This window comes from Asterias amurensis, chromosome 9 (genome assembly GCF_032118995.1).
Source record: "Asterias amurensis chromosome 9, ASM3211899v1".
Taxonomy (NCBI): Eukaryota; Metazoa; Echinodermata; class Asteroidea; order Forcipulatida; family Asteriidae; genus Asterias; species Asterias amurensis.
This window is the reverse complement of record NC_092656.1, coordinates 8997834-9014857: the sequence shown is the minus strand read 5'-3', so window position 1 is coordinate 9014857 and position 17024 is coordinate 8997834. Positions and strand designations below refer to the sequence as shown.

Genomic DNA, 17024 nt, shown 5'->3' with positions numbered 1-17024 from the left:
ATATTAAAATGACCTCCTAAGGAAATTTTACAAGAGGGACAGACTCTAACAGTGTTGCGTCAAACTCAAGACGAAAACAAATAATTCCAGCCAAATATATCATAGATCATTGTAAAAGTTAATAGTCATCTTTTATTACAGATTTGAGTAATTGTTTATACATAAGAGGCTGCAACTCTTTTACAACAAATTACACCTTTAGCCTACAGACTTGGCAAAAAAGCTAAACGCTGTACAGTCAAAGTGTACTTTCAAACCTTTGGACGTCATTTGTTTTCAAAGGCAAACTTAAATTAAGCCACCTGGGCTCAAATATTCTTCATCTACATTTTAATATTTTATTAATTTCTACACCACTACCGGTTATAACATTATGGAAATGTATCTATGAAGTATTTAGCCCCCTCCCACAAAATATGCTACGAGAATTTAATTAGTATGCACAGAAACAACATCGAATGGAAAAGCTGGAATGTCACACCACCAATATGGTCATCAAGAAAAAGGCATGACAACAGTTATAGTTATGTACCTGTATAATTAGCATATAATTAGCATATTTCATGGGAAGGGCCTATCAGGTGATTGGTCCTATATCTCACTGAATATCCAATCAAGCTCATTATTTAAATTTTATGAATATGGAATTTGAATTTGTAAGATAACCCCCGTTACAAACACATACAGTGCAATTTTCTTTTTTAGAAGTTTTTCTCACTATAGTCATGGTTCCTTACCAACCGTCTTGATAGTTACTACTAAGAAGCATCAGGAACCACACCAAACCTAAGAATGTTTTTAAGGTGTTATTTACATCCATGATAAACCTTGAACACCAAGGATAAAAATTAAACAGCAAGACCAGGGCCCAATTTCATAGAGCTACTTAAACATAATTATGCCTATCAGAATATGATAACCAGCCAAAATACCATTCCACATGTGTGACTGGTATCCTGCTTATTTTTGCTAAGCAGAAAACTATTAAGCAACATTTGCTGCTTTAAAGCAGCTCTGTATAAAATTTGGGCTCAGCTTCAATTTGCTTTATGAATCAATTAAAGGAAGGGACCAATAGCATCATTGTTTTCGTTTCTTTGCGTACAAAAACTTCAGATTTGTTTGTTTTTTATCTTCTTTTACAATTGAAGAGATAAACGATTGGCAATGTGAACTTGGTAACCTAGTGAGAATCACATTGATCACCAGTGGGCTTTACAATAAAGAGAAAAACAAGTCGAACACAACTTGACCTTTGAACCATACAACCGATTCTTCTCGGTCAATGACCTCAGTAATTTAAAGGAGTAACTTTTGTGGTTGATACTGATAGGTATGATCGTCACCAAGTCAGAAACGGCCAATCAATGCTTTAAAAACAAAACTATTTTTGTTTTCATACGAAAATGTGAGTGGGTCAAAAAAAGATATTGAAAATGAAACAATTTTTTTTTTATATATGGGGACACAATTTGGGAGGGTTGGTCAAAAATAATTCACATTTAAGATCAATGAAAAATATGTGTGGCCACTGCTTACCTTTGAAAGAACTTAACAATGCATTGAAAATCTCTATAACAAAGAATTTGCAACAAAACCATAACTGCAATATAATATTTCATGTTAACCTAATTTTTTATTTTTTTTTACAAATATTTTGTCAACATATTTGCAGCATACTCAAGAATCTCTGGCCAATTTATTGATGTACAGTGAAAACATGTCTAATAAAAGTTAATCATGATATCATATATATGTACAAACCCCATGAATTTGTAAAAATAATTTTAAATTTAAAAGAAAAAAGAACCAACATCTACAAAGTGAAACTGCCCGTCGGAGTTTCTGTGAATTTAATAGTTAGATATAAAAGTATCCAATACATCTAATGCTAAGGCAAAAGCTGAACAATTCATAACCGGAAATATTTACTTATCTGCATATAGTTATATGCTCATGAATATTTAACATTAGTGAATCTGTATTTGAATCTCCAGAAGTATTAACAAATACGCATATGATTACATGCTTATGAATATGCAACATTAAGGATCCGCATTTCATTGGCCAAGCAATTATGACTGGGAAAAAAATTATAAAATATGTTTGGTATCAGAAAAACTGTTAAGGACAACAAAATAGCATTTTAAAAACCCTGCCCCGAATCAGAATTGCTTATTTTATTGCCACCATTGAAATAAGCACAAAGAAACATTATAATTTTTGTTTCTGACAATTTCACCAAAACAGGATTACCGAGCACCCCCGACTATCCTAACTGTAAGAAAGAAAATCATCAATTCTACGATGAGTAACCCAATAATCCAACACCTATAAACCAATTTTAGCTGGACATATCAAACACTATAAGTTGTAAAATATATGATTTTTAACCAACAAAATTTCTCTCCCACTGGATCAGCGTCTCCCTAAAAAATAAAAAATTAAATCATTTATATAAAAAAAAATTGCTTGAGGGTTGGGTACATTATGGTTTATTAATTGGAAGATTACCAGCTAAACTCTCACCACAGTGATGTACATCAATGAACACCCTGAAGGCAGGGGCAGATCAAGACCTAAGTTTTAGGGGGTGGGGCGCAAATCTGTCGAAGATACGAGCATGCAACCGCAGAGCGCGAAGCCTTTACGGCATGGAGGGTCCAGGGCCCGCTTATGGACCCTGACAAGGTTTGCATTCTTTTGTAGATGATCATTGGTGCAATCATGCAAGCCTAGTCCATACACTACATGTACTACACGTAGATCACAGGGATAGGCTTTTAGCTTAATGCAAATGAATTCAAATTTCAGTCATTAGGCAATACAGTAATTATTTCAACCGCTGAAGAAGAAAAAAATCTTCCTTTCACCTGTTGTATAAAGCAGTTATGAAATTTTCAAAATACCAGATCTATGTATTCCAAATTATATACACACTTGTAAGTAACAAATAAACAAAACAAAACATCAAGTTATTCCAATCAATATGATGGGAAGGGATGAAGTCTTATCAGTGTGCGGCCTGATTCAAACAGTTATCGTCACTTATATATAAAGGCTGTCAAACACTATTGTCTCGTTTTCTAAAATGACCATGATACTATCATGCGGTGTGTCGAGGCCGAGCAGTTACGACCACTGGCCTCAAGCTCTGGGCCCGATTTCATACATGTAAACCTGTTAAGCGGAAAATACCGCTTAGCAAATTTGTAGAAACTGATCATGATAATATCATGCAGCAGGCCGTGCCCGAGAGCAGTTACGACCACTGACCTCAAGCTCTAGGCCTGATTTCATAAACCTGTTAAGCAGAAAAAATTGCTTAGCAAATTTCTTTGCGTATCAAAAAATGAGTGGGGCACCAGTTGCAACAATGTAATGTAAACCTTTTGTAATTTTGGCTGGTAACAATGCCGAAATGTTGTGTTTATGCAAGGCTTGTTCAATACTTGGTTTCAGTTGCTGAACGCGCAGTTTGGGATAGTTGCCTGCCTTCGATTTCACCAAACTCTTACTAACTTAGGATTAATCTTCGGACTTAGGATGAGTCCCAGCCTTGCACTGTAACATGTAAACCTTAAGGATGAGTAACTCGCCCTAACTCGAGATAGGATTGATCCTCTTGTTTTGTGAAAAGGGCTGCTGGTGTCACGTAGTGATTACCTTCAACTGTGTTTAAGATTACTAAGAATTTGGTCGCCAGTCAAACACAAGCTGTATGATGGCTCACTCATGTTCTCCAATGGTGGGTCATTAAGATTGATGCTAACTTATGATTTCACAATGTGCAAACTCTTTAATTCAAGTTGAAAACCCATATTTGTTTTTCTACCATTTTCAAATACAGGAGAAACTCTCACCGTTATAGATAGGAACTTCTTTTAATCCATTTTCAATTTTCTTAAGTTGATTCCAAGTACTGAATATGTTAGTGCATCTACACCTACACAAATGTCTGTAATTATATCTTACATAAAACGAAGTTTTAATTACAATTCTTTCATATCTTATAATTTCATTTAATTTTTTTTACACTTGTACAGCAACATTTCCCCAATTCACATGTCTGATAATAACTGCCCAATGTAAATTGACGGTGTTTAAAGATCTGCTGAACTATCATCTCAAAATAATATATCAGCCTCACATTTCAACCCTATCAAGTCTCTCTCAAATGCTAATTCAAAGAACAGTTTGAGACAAATCTGCAAGGGTTAAAACATCGGGCCATTATTAACTTGTTTTGCATTTATACCATATGTCCTTTTGGTTGGTAAGCAGTGTGTGACAGCTACATTGTAGTTCTATTTCTAAGTTTGAATTTTTTTTCTGCAGAATCAGGGAGAGTCGGTAGCTCTGATTCTATATGTTGAGAATAATAGACCCTTCCCATGAAAAATGTACATTGCACATAGTACGTGCGCACTTACATGCGTGACACAGACGCGTTAGCACGTCTTCTTAGAGCACAACTTTATGGAGTTTGCCAACCAGTAGGGTTAGTACGCATGCGTGAATGTAATTAGCATATTTCATGGGAAGGGTCCATTACCCTCTCTGTCATAATTAAGGCATTATTTGAACGCTGCTCTTTTCACCAATTTGGTTTAGCAAATAGACACAGTCTCTCACTGGGAAACGCCTGGTTTTAACATGGTGTGTCGCATATAACAATACGACTATTAACTACGGTGCATTTTGGAAGTTACTTTGCAATACCAAAGCTCTACTGAAATACTGAAATCGTTTTAAACGCATTTCATACAGTTCTCTCTGTCTGAGAGTGCAGCACTTTTGGGGTGGGGGTGGGTTTTTTGAACTCGTTGAATATCAGAATTGAAACTCAGCACTTTCATATGCTTGTATCGTTCAAACTTGGAATTCCAATCTGCGGAATTTTGTCGATAAATCAGCTCCTTTCTAAACTAACGTACTTGTTATGTTAATTAATTTAAAAAAATAATAGTCTACCAGGGTTTTTTACATATTCACCAGAATATGAATATTGATGAAGCATGTAAATTTATTACATTACTATTCATACTGGAATTGGCTGCATATCATTAAAATGCTCTGCACAGCATGAATATGTATGTATTTATATATCTTCATATATATACTATGATTATGTTAATGCGTTTTCAACATGCAAATATGCACTCATTCATATTCATTACATTCAGTCCAACACATTCAGTCCATATATCAAGGCAAAGTCATTAGGTCAAAGGTCAAGGCTTCCGCAGAGGTCATTCCCTCAGAGGTCATCTTCGTTGAGAGTGTCGAATATCTTACCGGCTGTTTGGTTCGTTCGAACTCTACTTTTTGATGATTCCTGTCAACAACAACAACAACAACAAAGGGCGTGGAATGAAAACACACAAATAATATTTTGAGTGCAACTTATAATATTCAATTCAATTCAATTCAATATGACGTATATTCCATACTCTTTTTGAAAAATAGTTCAATATGAGAACTTATCAACACATAGAAAGAATGGTACACAAATCAAAAGTATAAAAAATTACTAAATTATTAAAGCAAATAATATTAAAAACCCTAGGAATTAACTATGTATACACGAGAGGAACGAGAGCAAGAGGCTGTTAAATTAAGCCAAGGCTACAGACAAACAAACAAACAGTGAATATAGTAGACCTAGGGCTCTCCCCTAACACTAGCCTTGCATACAAGACTAGTAAAACCAGCTTTGGAAAAATAAAAACACCACTTCCCAACTTCCCCTGTGGGCTTCTAGAAACTATAAAAACCTACTTGTTTGTAAATTTCTTACTTTTCAAATAATAATAATAATAAGACTTTTAATGCGCACGTATCCACCCTGAATACATTTCTAGAATGTCTTAATGTATTTCTGAGTGTGTGAATGTAACATCATTTGACCTTTAAACTGGTTGTAATCGCTACAATTAATACATCAGGGGTCGATTTCACAAAGAGTTAGGACTAATCCTAGGAGATATAAAAAACGAATGGCTAGTCCCAAGTTAGAACGAGTAACTCATCCTAACTCGAGATAAAACTAACTTTTTGTGAAATCCACCCAGTGAACATTAATGACAATACTCTGTAAAAGACTAGTTCTAACTTAGGACTAGTCCTAGGACATAGAAAAAACGCATGGCTAGTCCTTACTTAGGACGAGTAACTCATCCTAACTCACGATAAGACTAGTCTTAACTCTTTGTGAAATCCACCCCTGAACATTAATGACAAAACAAATCTGGGCTACTAAAATTGAAGGCAAGTAAACTGCACAGTTTACCAGCCTGATGGGCTGCATTACAAAATGCTTTACAGCATGACCTGAGACCCTGTGCATGCACCACAGGGGCAGGAATACGAACATTATTTTTCAAATAACTATTTTCCTGAAGGGGTTTGAACCGGTGTGTAAAAAAGTTAAGTAATAAAAAAAAAAATGCATCTTAAAAAGGTGACTCTTCCAAAAGTTTTAAAAATATACATGGCCTGAGAGCCCGTGCATGCACCACAGGGGCAGGTGAACATTTTTTTAAATAGCAATTTTTGTCTGAGGGGTTAAAACCTGTGTGTGAAAAAGTTTAGTGATAAAAAAAAAAATGAGTCTTAAAAAGGTGAGTTTTCAAAAAGGTTTTTAAAATATACATGTACACAAACAGGCTTGGGCTAGAATAGCAAGGATAAGGGAATGGGTTCCAGGCTTGGTGCAAAAATCTGTGTAAGAAGAGCAGGGCACTGCTACTGCAACCCTGAGCTTTAGCCAGCAAGCTTGTCCTCTGGGAGCCCAGGCGAGGTCAAGTCAAAAGACGTCACCTGACTTATGCTTTTGGTTCATTTTAAAAAAAAAATGCATCACCAAATAAACGGTCAAAGACTGAAGGAATTTGGTTTTCAATTAAAATACATTAAAAATTGATATACATATGTTACAATAAATTCAGAATAAGAGCTATCTCTCTTCTGGACAGACTGTTTTGTACCATAAGGCACTCATCAGCAGAATGACAACAATAGCGCCCTCAATGGGGTCAAAGGAGGCCAATGATTGGTTGATAGCTGTTATTTGTGCGTAAAAATGGCGCGTGAGCTCAGTGTTCGTGTAGCGTTACGCGTTATGCAGGGGGTCTAGCGATGATGAACGATTAATTACCTTATTATTTTGTGATGCAATAGCCTGAGCTCTCTCTTCCTCCTCCTCATCTTCCCCCTCCTCCTCCCCCTCCCCGTCCTGCTCCCTCTTCTGCTGATGATTGGTGTTGTCTTTGGTCCACTTTTTCTCCTTCAAAATGCGCTCAACGCATTCATTCATGTAGTTAAACTGAAACGAGGAATGGGTAATTTATTCACTAGGACCAACAAAAAAAGAAAACGCTACTAAACGAACTACTCAGACGAAACAAGAGAGTAAACCATTAGAAACTCAAGTCTGCATCTTAAAAAAATCTCAAAATGCGCTCAACTCATTCATTCATGTAGTTAAACTGAAACTAGGAATGGGAAATTTATTTACTAATAGGACCAACAAACAAAGAAAACGCTACTAAACGAACTACTCAGACAAAACAAGAGAGTAAACCATTAGAAACTCAAGTCTGCATCTTGAAAAAACTCTTACATATTTTGTATAAATCTTGACCCATCTTGGTTTCTTTCCCTCCTTGGCGTATTCAAAGCAGAATGCCATGCCTTCATCATCCACTTCGTATTCTCTGATCTCATTCCACTGGAAGCTGGGCACTTGCTCCTGGAGGGAAAAAAAATAACATAAAACCGCGCATCAATATTATTGTTATTTTTTTCTGGTTTATTAAAACAATGTATTTGTAGCCTTGGGGCTAAATTACTACAAAGTTAACAATTTTAAAATTACATTACAATGTACATCAAAATATTACTTTGCAGATTTAAACATGTTACAAAAATACATGCAGAGAATAAACAAAAACATGGCACTCATTTTATAGGATGTACTACTTTAAAAGTTGTGGATTTATGTATCAAGAACACAATAATATAGATACAATACCAATAAAATCATTACAATACGATAATATCATACACAATAGTATCATTACACAATAATATCATCAGAAAATGGTCACAGCAGACTGACTAAAAAGTTGGAAGTACAAACCTGCTCTTCTCAGAGCTACAACTACCCATAAAAGAGACTTTTACATGGTGTCACCGCAAACCTTTCTTTGTTTGAGCGTTTTTGTTTGTGTGTTTGTGTGTTTTTGGGTGTTTTTTTTTTTGGGGGGGTGGGGGAGGGGGGTTCGCTATATGAGGGAAATGAGATTTACGGACCATCTAATTAATTTAGGGTTACAGTCGGGACAGATACCCAGATGTTGCCTTGTTAGTAGGCCTGGGCGAATTATTTGAATATCCGGTTAATGGCGAATAGGTTTTCGTATCCGTAACCGCGAATGCCTTTTTTTTCTTAACCGGATATCCGCATAGAGCGCGAATAGCTATTTATTATCCGGATAGTTCTGTAATTACAACCAAGTAACCGGATATTCTTTAGTATCCGTATATCCGCGGACGTCGGGCGACAACTGATAGGAATGTTTTGTCTGAACCCTTATGAAACTTCTATTAAGACAGCATAAAACAGCACCTCCGTGAAGAGTTAAAACAATGACATTTCTGACGAAATTTGTTCAAAGATTACAAAAGTTTTCCTTCACGTAGAGTCAATCACGATCAAAAGAAAAAGCAAATCGCCATCTTTAAATTAGATCCGGTTATTTTTATGAATGAACCGAGTGACACTGTCTAAAACCAATATCAATCCGCCCATAAGATCTCATTCACAAACAAACAGCGCCCTCTAGCGGCAAAAAATATATATATATATATATATATTTTTTAATAGCTAAAATAGCTAAAAACTATTCGAATATCCGGTTAATTTCAGATAGTTGGATAAATATGAATGATTTGCAACAGGGATTTGCATCTGAAATAAAAAACTTCAGACTCAAATCCGTTTGGTGAAATTTACATACATCTAGCAATGCCTCACAAATAAAATGCCTACCCACGATTGTATACATACACTGTACACGAAAACATCTAGCAAATTGTTCCGTTACCAATGCAATGACCCTCGTCTTAACTATACGAGAGAGCGGCACACAGTACAAACAAGGAAACATTCAGGTATCAACAATGCACTTATGTCTGGAAGCAATACACTTTACAATAATTGCTTCTCTTACCTCAGAGAATTAAATAGGACTTTTGAGGACGAGAGATGATGCTCTTGCTGTATTAACCACAGAGTGCTGCGACAGCCACAGGCTGCATCAGTCCTTAAGGAACCGAAGAACGTTTAAAGAACGACATCTCAACCCCCCCCCCCCCCCTCTTAGATGGCTAGATCCTCATCAATGGAAAGATATTGTTTCGTTTTTGTTTATAATACTTTAAAGGGTTTGGGTATTTTTTGTACTGACACAAAACACAAACGTCCACAGATTTACATTTAACTCTGACGGTTTAAAGATAATGATGGTAGAAAGCTTCCCTTCAAAAGTTGTTTGCTGATGTGCTACAGTTTTTCAGACATGAGTAAACACATTATTTTAGCATTAACAATGGATTTTTCTCGGCAGATTTCACAAGCCTCAAAGTGTGACGTCAGATGTTCAGGCTAGGCAAGACACCACTATTTCAATCTCACTGCCCAACACCAAGTTGAGGGAAGGGATGGGGCTAAAGCCGTGTTTCCACTGGACTTTTTTCTAATTTAATGGGGACGCATGGTAAACTGAACTCGACCGTGATATTAAACTAAGAGGCCGAAAGGGGTCAGGAAAGCTTTCCGCAAAGCCACGGTAACTTAATAGGGGCACTAAAAAGTCCAAATGGGAACAGCTTTGGGCTGTAAACCTACCGCGACCACGCAGTAAAACGCTATGCAAACGTCAGGGAATATAAGTGCAGGTGGGATTGCACGATAGAATTACATCAAAGCCAGTCACCAAACTTTGCGCATGGCCGTGGAAGAAAAAGTCCAATGGGAATGCGACTTAAGGCTGGAAGAACGAGATGATTTCTTTTGTACTCACCTCTAATGAACCGTCGTCTTTACAGGCTTGGAGTTTGAAGAGTCTGAATCCAAGGATTGGTATAACACGGCCAGCCTTCCTGGCGTCACACGGACAATGCGGAAAGCGCACCTCACCGTAACCGTCTAGGCTGCGAGCAACCTTTAAGTACTGCGTCAAGAAAGGAAGAGGTTAAAATAATAAATGTTAATCAACCACACTGTCAATAAAGTAGTAAATATTAACAATAAGATGAACTTAGGTGGCACCTTACAATGTATGTAAAATACTCCGAAGCACATCACAATAAAAACTACAAAAACCTTGGCAATACAAATACTATAAAATATTTGGATAAAAAATTAACAAGAGCTGACCTACATACAAGTGCACTTGCTGTAGGCTTTAATATACCAATCAGGCTATTTAATCACATTTTCCTGGGCAAAACAAATTAATTGAAAATCAGACTCATATCGGAAGAACATCGTGCCTGATTTGACTAGAATCTGACTCGGAACTCACCTGAAGTTTGCTAGATTTCTCCTGGTATGTTTTCAATTCATATAAGCTGTCGCCTGGCTGGATTAACCCTTTACTGACATCATCTATTGCCTGCAAGAACACAACAGGAAACAAAGAGATGGATGAAAAAAAGGCGTGGGTGTAATGTACGTCAGCAAAAACTTGACATGCAACTTTCTAGTTGCAAACAAAAGGGGGGGAATGGCACTTTTAAGTTAAAACTTTTGTACAGTGTTTTTTTCAGTTTTCTATCATGTCTATGGCACTGTTTTGAAAAGAAAAAGAGGAAAATAGCTGATTGTGAGAGTGTTGTGTTAAGAACACCGAATTGAAACTCTGGTGTTTCTGATCGGCAGAGTGTGGGTTCGAGTCCCAGTGGTAACACTTGTGTCCTTAGGCAAGACACTTAATCATTGCTTCGTCCTTCGGATGGGAGGTAGAGCCAATGTGTGTTGTGTAATGCACGTTAAAAAAAAAACAGTGCACTTATCGAAAAAGAGAAGAGTTCGCCCCGGTGTTCCTGGTTTGATTGGCAGCACAATGCGCCACAGCACCTTGTAAACCATTATATGGTGCTATGTAAAAGGAGTAATAATTCAAAACCTACATGTGTAATCCCATCCTTGCAGGAAAAAACTGTATGTTAAAGCACCTTGAGCGCCACTGAGTGACAGATATGCTTTCTATAACAAGAAGCCGCTTTTATTACTATTGATATCAGCTGAAACGTTGCATGCCTGCCTGACTAACACAACATGGCCCTCTGTGTCCCTAGCTCCTCTATTCATATGGCCTGCCTGGGGCAATGGACACACTCCTCGAAAACTCCGAGGGGAAAAAGAAATGGTTGTTGTGTTCGATTCATAGACGATGCGTTGCTATGGAGAGAGTGTTTTCCGGTCGGGCATGTATCAACACGTTTGGGGACAATGTTCATGTGTTCTCGTCTTGGGAGGCACTTGTACACAATTGCCCCCAAATCAACACCCAAGCAGTCGCTCCTTCTCGATGCCACAGTGGATTTTGTCAAGAGGGGGGGGGGGGGGGGCGTAGTCAGGGTCATGCATGACCAGAACGACTACAAGGAAGTGGCCGACAGGGAATTGACTCAAACCAGAATCAGCAGGGAACTGTCTGCCGTGCTTCGGCAACGTATCAGTTGTTTATATAAATTATCTTACCTCAAAGGCACTGGACACTATTGGTAATTACTCAAAATAGATGCAAGCATAAAAGCTTACTTGGTATAAAGCAATGGATAGCTGTTGATAGTATCATTGTGAGAAACGGCTCCCTCTGAAGTAACACAGTTTTTAAGAAGGAAGTAATTTCTCACTAAAATATCTGAATTGAATTTGAGAACTCAGCTGAGGTCTCGAATGAAAGCACATAACTTTTGCAGTAAGGGTATTTATTCTTCCATTATTTTCTGACAACTTTGACGACCGATTGAGCTCAAATTTTCACAGGTTTGTTATTTTATGCATATGTTGAGATACACCAAGTGAGAAGACTGGTCTTTGACAATTACCAAAGGTGTCCGGTGCCTTTAAAGGTACTGGGGCTGATTTCAAAAAGCAATAAAATTCATCGCAAGAGAATTTCGCCATAGTGATTTGTAGTGTGACATCACACTTAACTTAGCAACTACGATTGATTTGCAGTTAAGATCAATCTAAGGTCTTTTTGAAATTGGCCCCTGGACAAGTTTGGTAATAACTCAAAAAAATATTTCAGCATAACAAACTTACTTGATAAAGAGCAACAGAGAGCTGTTGGTAAAACATTGTGAGACACGACTCCCTCTGGAATTTCTCGCTCGCTAAAATATTTGAATTCTTACAAAGACTCTGACGGCCCTGAAGCGTTTCTTATGCATCAGACAAAAACAAAACTTTGCGCAACAAGGGTGTTTTTTCTTTCATTATTTTCTTGCAATTTCAATGACCAATTGAGCCAAAATTTTTACAGGTTTGTTATTTTATGCATATGTTTTGATACACACAGTTAGAATACTGGTCTTTGACAATTCCAAAAGTTGTCACTTAGCGATCGAGAAAGATTCTGCTAGGGTCAAAAAGTCAGTACATTAATTCTTGTTTGCATTTATACCAAAGTCCTCTTGGTTGGTAAGCAGTTTGAAATAGCAAATTCTAAATTCCCCCTGAATAAAAGATTAACAAGAGGATAGAGGCCCCGTCACACCTCGATAACAAGAATGATAACGAGAACGTTACCAAAGCACGCCCTCGATTGGTTGAATGAGCGTGCGCGTATTCTGCGTAGAGCATTTCAACCAATATAATGCGTTCTCTTTGCGATTGTTTTTTTTTTTTTAGTGACTGGCCCTTAAGAAGTAGGATTTAAAGATAAGAAAGACGTAATTACCTGCCAGTAAAGAAAATTCATGGCAATCTCATCGTGATTGAGGAACAGCTCTTGCTGCGGTGAGAAGATCCATCTGCCGAGCCCTATACAGCTCTGACTAGTGCTGGATTTAGTGTAATTCTGAATGTAGAGATTGTGGGGGAACTCCGTGACGGCAAGCTTCCTCGCTACAAACAAAAAGAAGAAGATATTAGCATCAAAAGGATGATTTTATAAAAGACAGCAAATTGTTAAATTTAAGACAATGGACACCTTTGGTAACTGTCAAACACCAGTCTTCTCACTTGGTGTATCTCAACAAATGCATAAAACAAAAATTGCACCTTTGGTAACAGTCAAAGGCCACTTGGTGTATCTCAACAAATGCATAAAACAAAAATTGCACCTTTGGTAACTGTCAAAGGCTAGTCTTCTCACTTGGTGTATCTCAACAAATGCATTTAAAACAAAATTGTAAAGATTTTAACTCAATTGGTCGTCAAAGTTGCGAGATAGTATTGAGAAGAAAAAAAAACACCCCTGTCACAAGAAGTTGTGTGCTTTCAGATGCTTGATTTCGAGACCTCAGCTGAGGTCTCGAATTCAATTTAAATATTTCAGTGAGAAAATACCTCTTTCTCAAAAAGCACGTTACTTCAGAGGGAGCCGTTTCTCACAGTGTTTTATACTATCATCAGCTCTCCATTGCTTATTTTGAGTAATTACCAATAATGTCTAGTGCTTTTTAAGTAATCTTTTCTACCATGCACATGCACATTATCATGTACTACAAGACGAAAAATCCAAACACACATCTTTACTGATAGAAAGCCACTTCTTCAAAGTCAGACAGAACCCAATTTTCAAAATAACCAGACAAATTAAAGTTTCTCTACAAAACAACACAAAACATTTTGCTAACCAAACCTTATGTGTACACTTACTGAAATCTTCCTGGATTTCAAACAGGGCAAAATAGTCGGCCACCTCTCTACTGAGTCCAATTTTATGCACTACGGCCTGCGGAGAAGAAAAACAATTTATGAAAACGAAAACTGTTTGATGATAACACCCCTTACAAAAACTCTGCCTTTTCATTGGTTTAGAGCACGTCACATGATATTCCTTAGGTCTACACAGAACCCGGCGGCTGTGTGATACATGTAGTTGTTTGCCATGTTAAGACTATCACATGGCGTGCCCAGTACCTACATGTACTGGTCTTTTGCGCTTCGGGAAAATAGAAGAAGACAAAAACAGAGATGGGAATGTGTTCTGCGAGGAGGAAATACATTAATAACTCAGTAATGAGGCACAATTCACAATTTGTGACTGGAATCCTGCTTAATTTGATAAGCCGGAAATTGTTAAGCACCATTCGCTGCTTAACGGATCAACAAAAATCGTGCTCTAATCTGTGCCATCTCAGTCAAACAGTGTGTCTCTCAGCCACTTCATTTACTGAGATTTTGCAACTTAGTCCTGTGAAGAAAAAACACACAGGCAAATCATTGCCGGGGTGATGTCTTACCAGAAGACCAAAGAGCTAGCCTGTGGCGAGAGGCAGTTTGAATCCTATGTGTTATTAGCAGCGCGTACCGCAACAATTTAATAGATGTTATTTTTGTATTGGGGACAAATAATATAATTTACCAATCAAATTATATTATTTATCACGATGCAAAAATAAAATATTGAAAAGTCCTTGCCCTTTGTAGGTGCTACATATGGCCTGTAACAGATTTTAAGACTCTTAGGTTTGACATCTTCTTAATATCATTTGGCTCTCTGACTGCTCAGGGGCTTCAAGAGGAAGTACAACAGACCGAACTCTAGAAGGGAAAAAAAATAGCAGTGAATGATAGGCAGTTCATTCCGCTACGGGCTATCAAGCTGTTGTCCATATGCGTAGTCACAGACAGTTATATGTATGTAAAGCCGTTCAGCTAAAAAGCTTTTGAGAACGTACATTACAGTAGAAAGTGGCACCGTCTGCAAACCAAACTGTGTATAAAGTAACCAAAGCTGCAAACAAATGCAGGATTTGGAGGTTTTTTTAGCAATCGGACAGATCTCCAATCTCACAGCCTTCTGACCTTCCTCCAGGCACATGACAGCATGATAATGCTGGTTCATGCGGAATTAATATCTCAACACTTGACATCTGCTCTTCTCTTTCTGAACACCTCAAATACCTTCAAATAGAGCTTTCATTGCAGCATCACACCCCCAGTTTTTGCCAACCGTGGTTGGGAAAACTATGGAAAAGCCACAAATGCAAAAAAAAAAAAAACAGATAGCCACAGTTTGTAATAATGTTAACACATATTCAGAAAAAGTGTTTAATTTGTTGGATGGGATTTATTTTTTGTTCATTGAAAGTTTGCAGAATTGTTGAATTTGAAGACGATTTGATGTTTTAACACGATTGAATGTTTCACTAATGTTCTTCCATCCATTCGAACCAGCGCAGTTTGTTAATCAACAATGAAAAGGTCTACAGACCCCTTGCATAGACATAGGCCGCCATTGCCTAGTATAAGCACTAGGCCGTGTCCGAAACGGCTACTTCGGCTACAGCTACGGCTAGATCGCGCGCGTCTGCCTATTCTTCAACCCTGGTAGACGCGCTGATCTAGACGTAGCTGTAGCCGAAGTCGTCGTTTCGGACACGGCCCTAGAAACATGCCTAGAAACATGCCTGTATGACCCATGCACAAACACAACTCTCCACTAAATTGAGAAGTCTTCCTTTGACCCCCAGCGAGGGCACTGTTTTGGATTTGTGATGTCATATGCAAAGGGTCCAAACCCAAGACTCATTTGCAAACAAGAGGATAACATGTCACAATTATTCTACAGATGTTAAATTTGCATCAGGGATAAAGAACATTATTTGGTTTTACTCATACACCAATGTGTGTAAAGCACTGTAAATTAACACAGTTCTTTCCCTCGGTTCCTACAAAAAAGTCCTCTAAAAAAGTATAGAATTTAAACTGCCTGTAGCTACCGGGACATCTGGGTGGTCTAGTGGTAAGACTTCTGCTCTAGAACAGCAAAGGTTGTGGGTTCCAATCCCAGACGAGTAAAACACTTGGGGAAATTTATCATGCGGGCCTTGTCACACGAGGCAACTTATAGGCCATAAGTTCCAAGTTCGAAATTCGGGTGGTTTACATGTAGTTGTAAGACATCTACTCTAGAATAGCAAAGGTGGTGGGTTTGAATCCCAAGCGGGTAATATGCTTGTGGATTTTATCATAATGGCCATGTCACACGAGGTAGTTTACAGCCGATAAGTTCCAGGCAATCTCAAAAAAGAAAAGGCATTCCCATCTGAATGTTCACATATCATTCTTGGGGATGGTAAGACATTGTTTGAAAAGTTACTCATGTGCAATCAAAGTGGTCCTGTAGCATGCACTGTAGTTGGTTGCCTCCAAGTTGCCTCGTGTGACAAGGATCTACAGGTAAGAATCGGGGCAGTACAGTGCATTGCACACATTGGAGTACGAGTTAACTTTGACCGACTTACATTATATACATCAGGCGTAGTGTTATTTCTTCGGACGGTAACGGTGATCTGAGATCTGTCAGGTACTAGTACTCTTAGCTCTACCTGGGCTGTGCTCTGATCCTCTCTCTTACTACTGGTTTCCTGAAAAGACAAAATTCATCAAAATAACAAACATCAGTTGAGAGCAAACGAACAACAAACTACAGTAAAGCCAAGTAACGAATAATTCGCAGCAGTTGAAATGTGCTCATCTCCTTTGAAAACAGCCGTGACGTCAACATCGCAGGAAGTATGAACCGAGCTTAATACATAAATGGTTGTGAACAAGTTGCAAAGCATGTTCAGTCTGTGGATGTCATCAAATTCAGTGATCACATATTGGCTGAAAACATACAAAAAAACATACAAAAATGATTTTCGTTTTGACAGGAAAAAAAGACATTTGATGGGCTTGCCTTATGTCAAGGTTACAAAGCGCCTACAGAAGATGCGACAAAGAATTCTAAGCTCAAGATGTTCCAATGAAAAGTGAAATAAAACAGTTA

General features: G+C 37.8%; 1 protein-coding gene across 2 annotated transcripts in view; it reads right to left on the bottom strand.

Annotated features, from left to right (window-relative positions):
* Positions 1 to 106: 106 nt before the first annotated feature.
* The window catches only part of LOC139942304 (sorting nexin-27-like), a 68638-nt gene continuing 51720 nt past the window's right edge, over positions 107 to 17024 (bottom strand). For both annotated transcript variants that reach the window (XM_071939122.1, XM_071939123.1), the window contains 8 exons: positions 16498 to 16620; positions 13904 to 13979; positions 12981 to 13147; positions 10593 to 10682; positions 10089 to 10238; positions 7625 to 7753; positions 7160 to 7327; positions 107 to 5338 (listed from right to left, as the gene is read on the bottom strand). In XM_071939122.1, coding sequence (XP_071795223.1) covers positions 5261 to 5338; positions 7160 to 7327; positions 7625 to 7753; positions 10089 to 10238; positions 10593 to 10682; positions 12981 to 13147; positions 13904 to 13979; positions 16498 to 16620 — 981 coding nt within the window. In that variant the 3' untranslated portion in view covers positions 107 to 5260. The remainder of the gene's footprint in view (positions 5339 to 7159; positions 7328 to 7624; positions 7754 to 10088; positions 10239 to 10592; positions 10683 to 12980; positions 13148 to 13903; positions 13980 to 16497; positions 16621 to 17024) is intronic.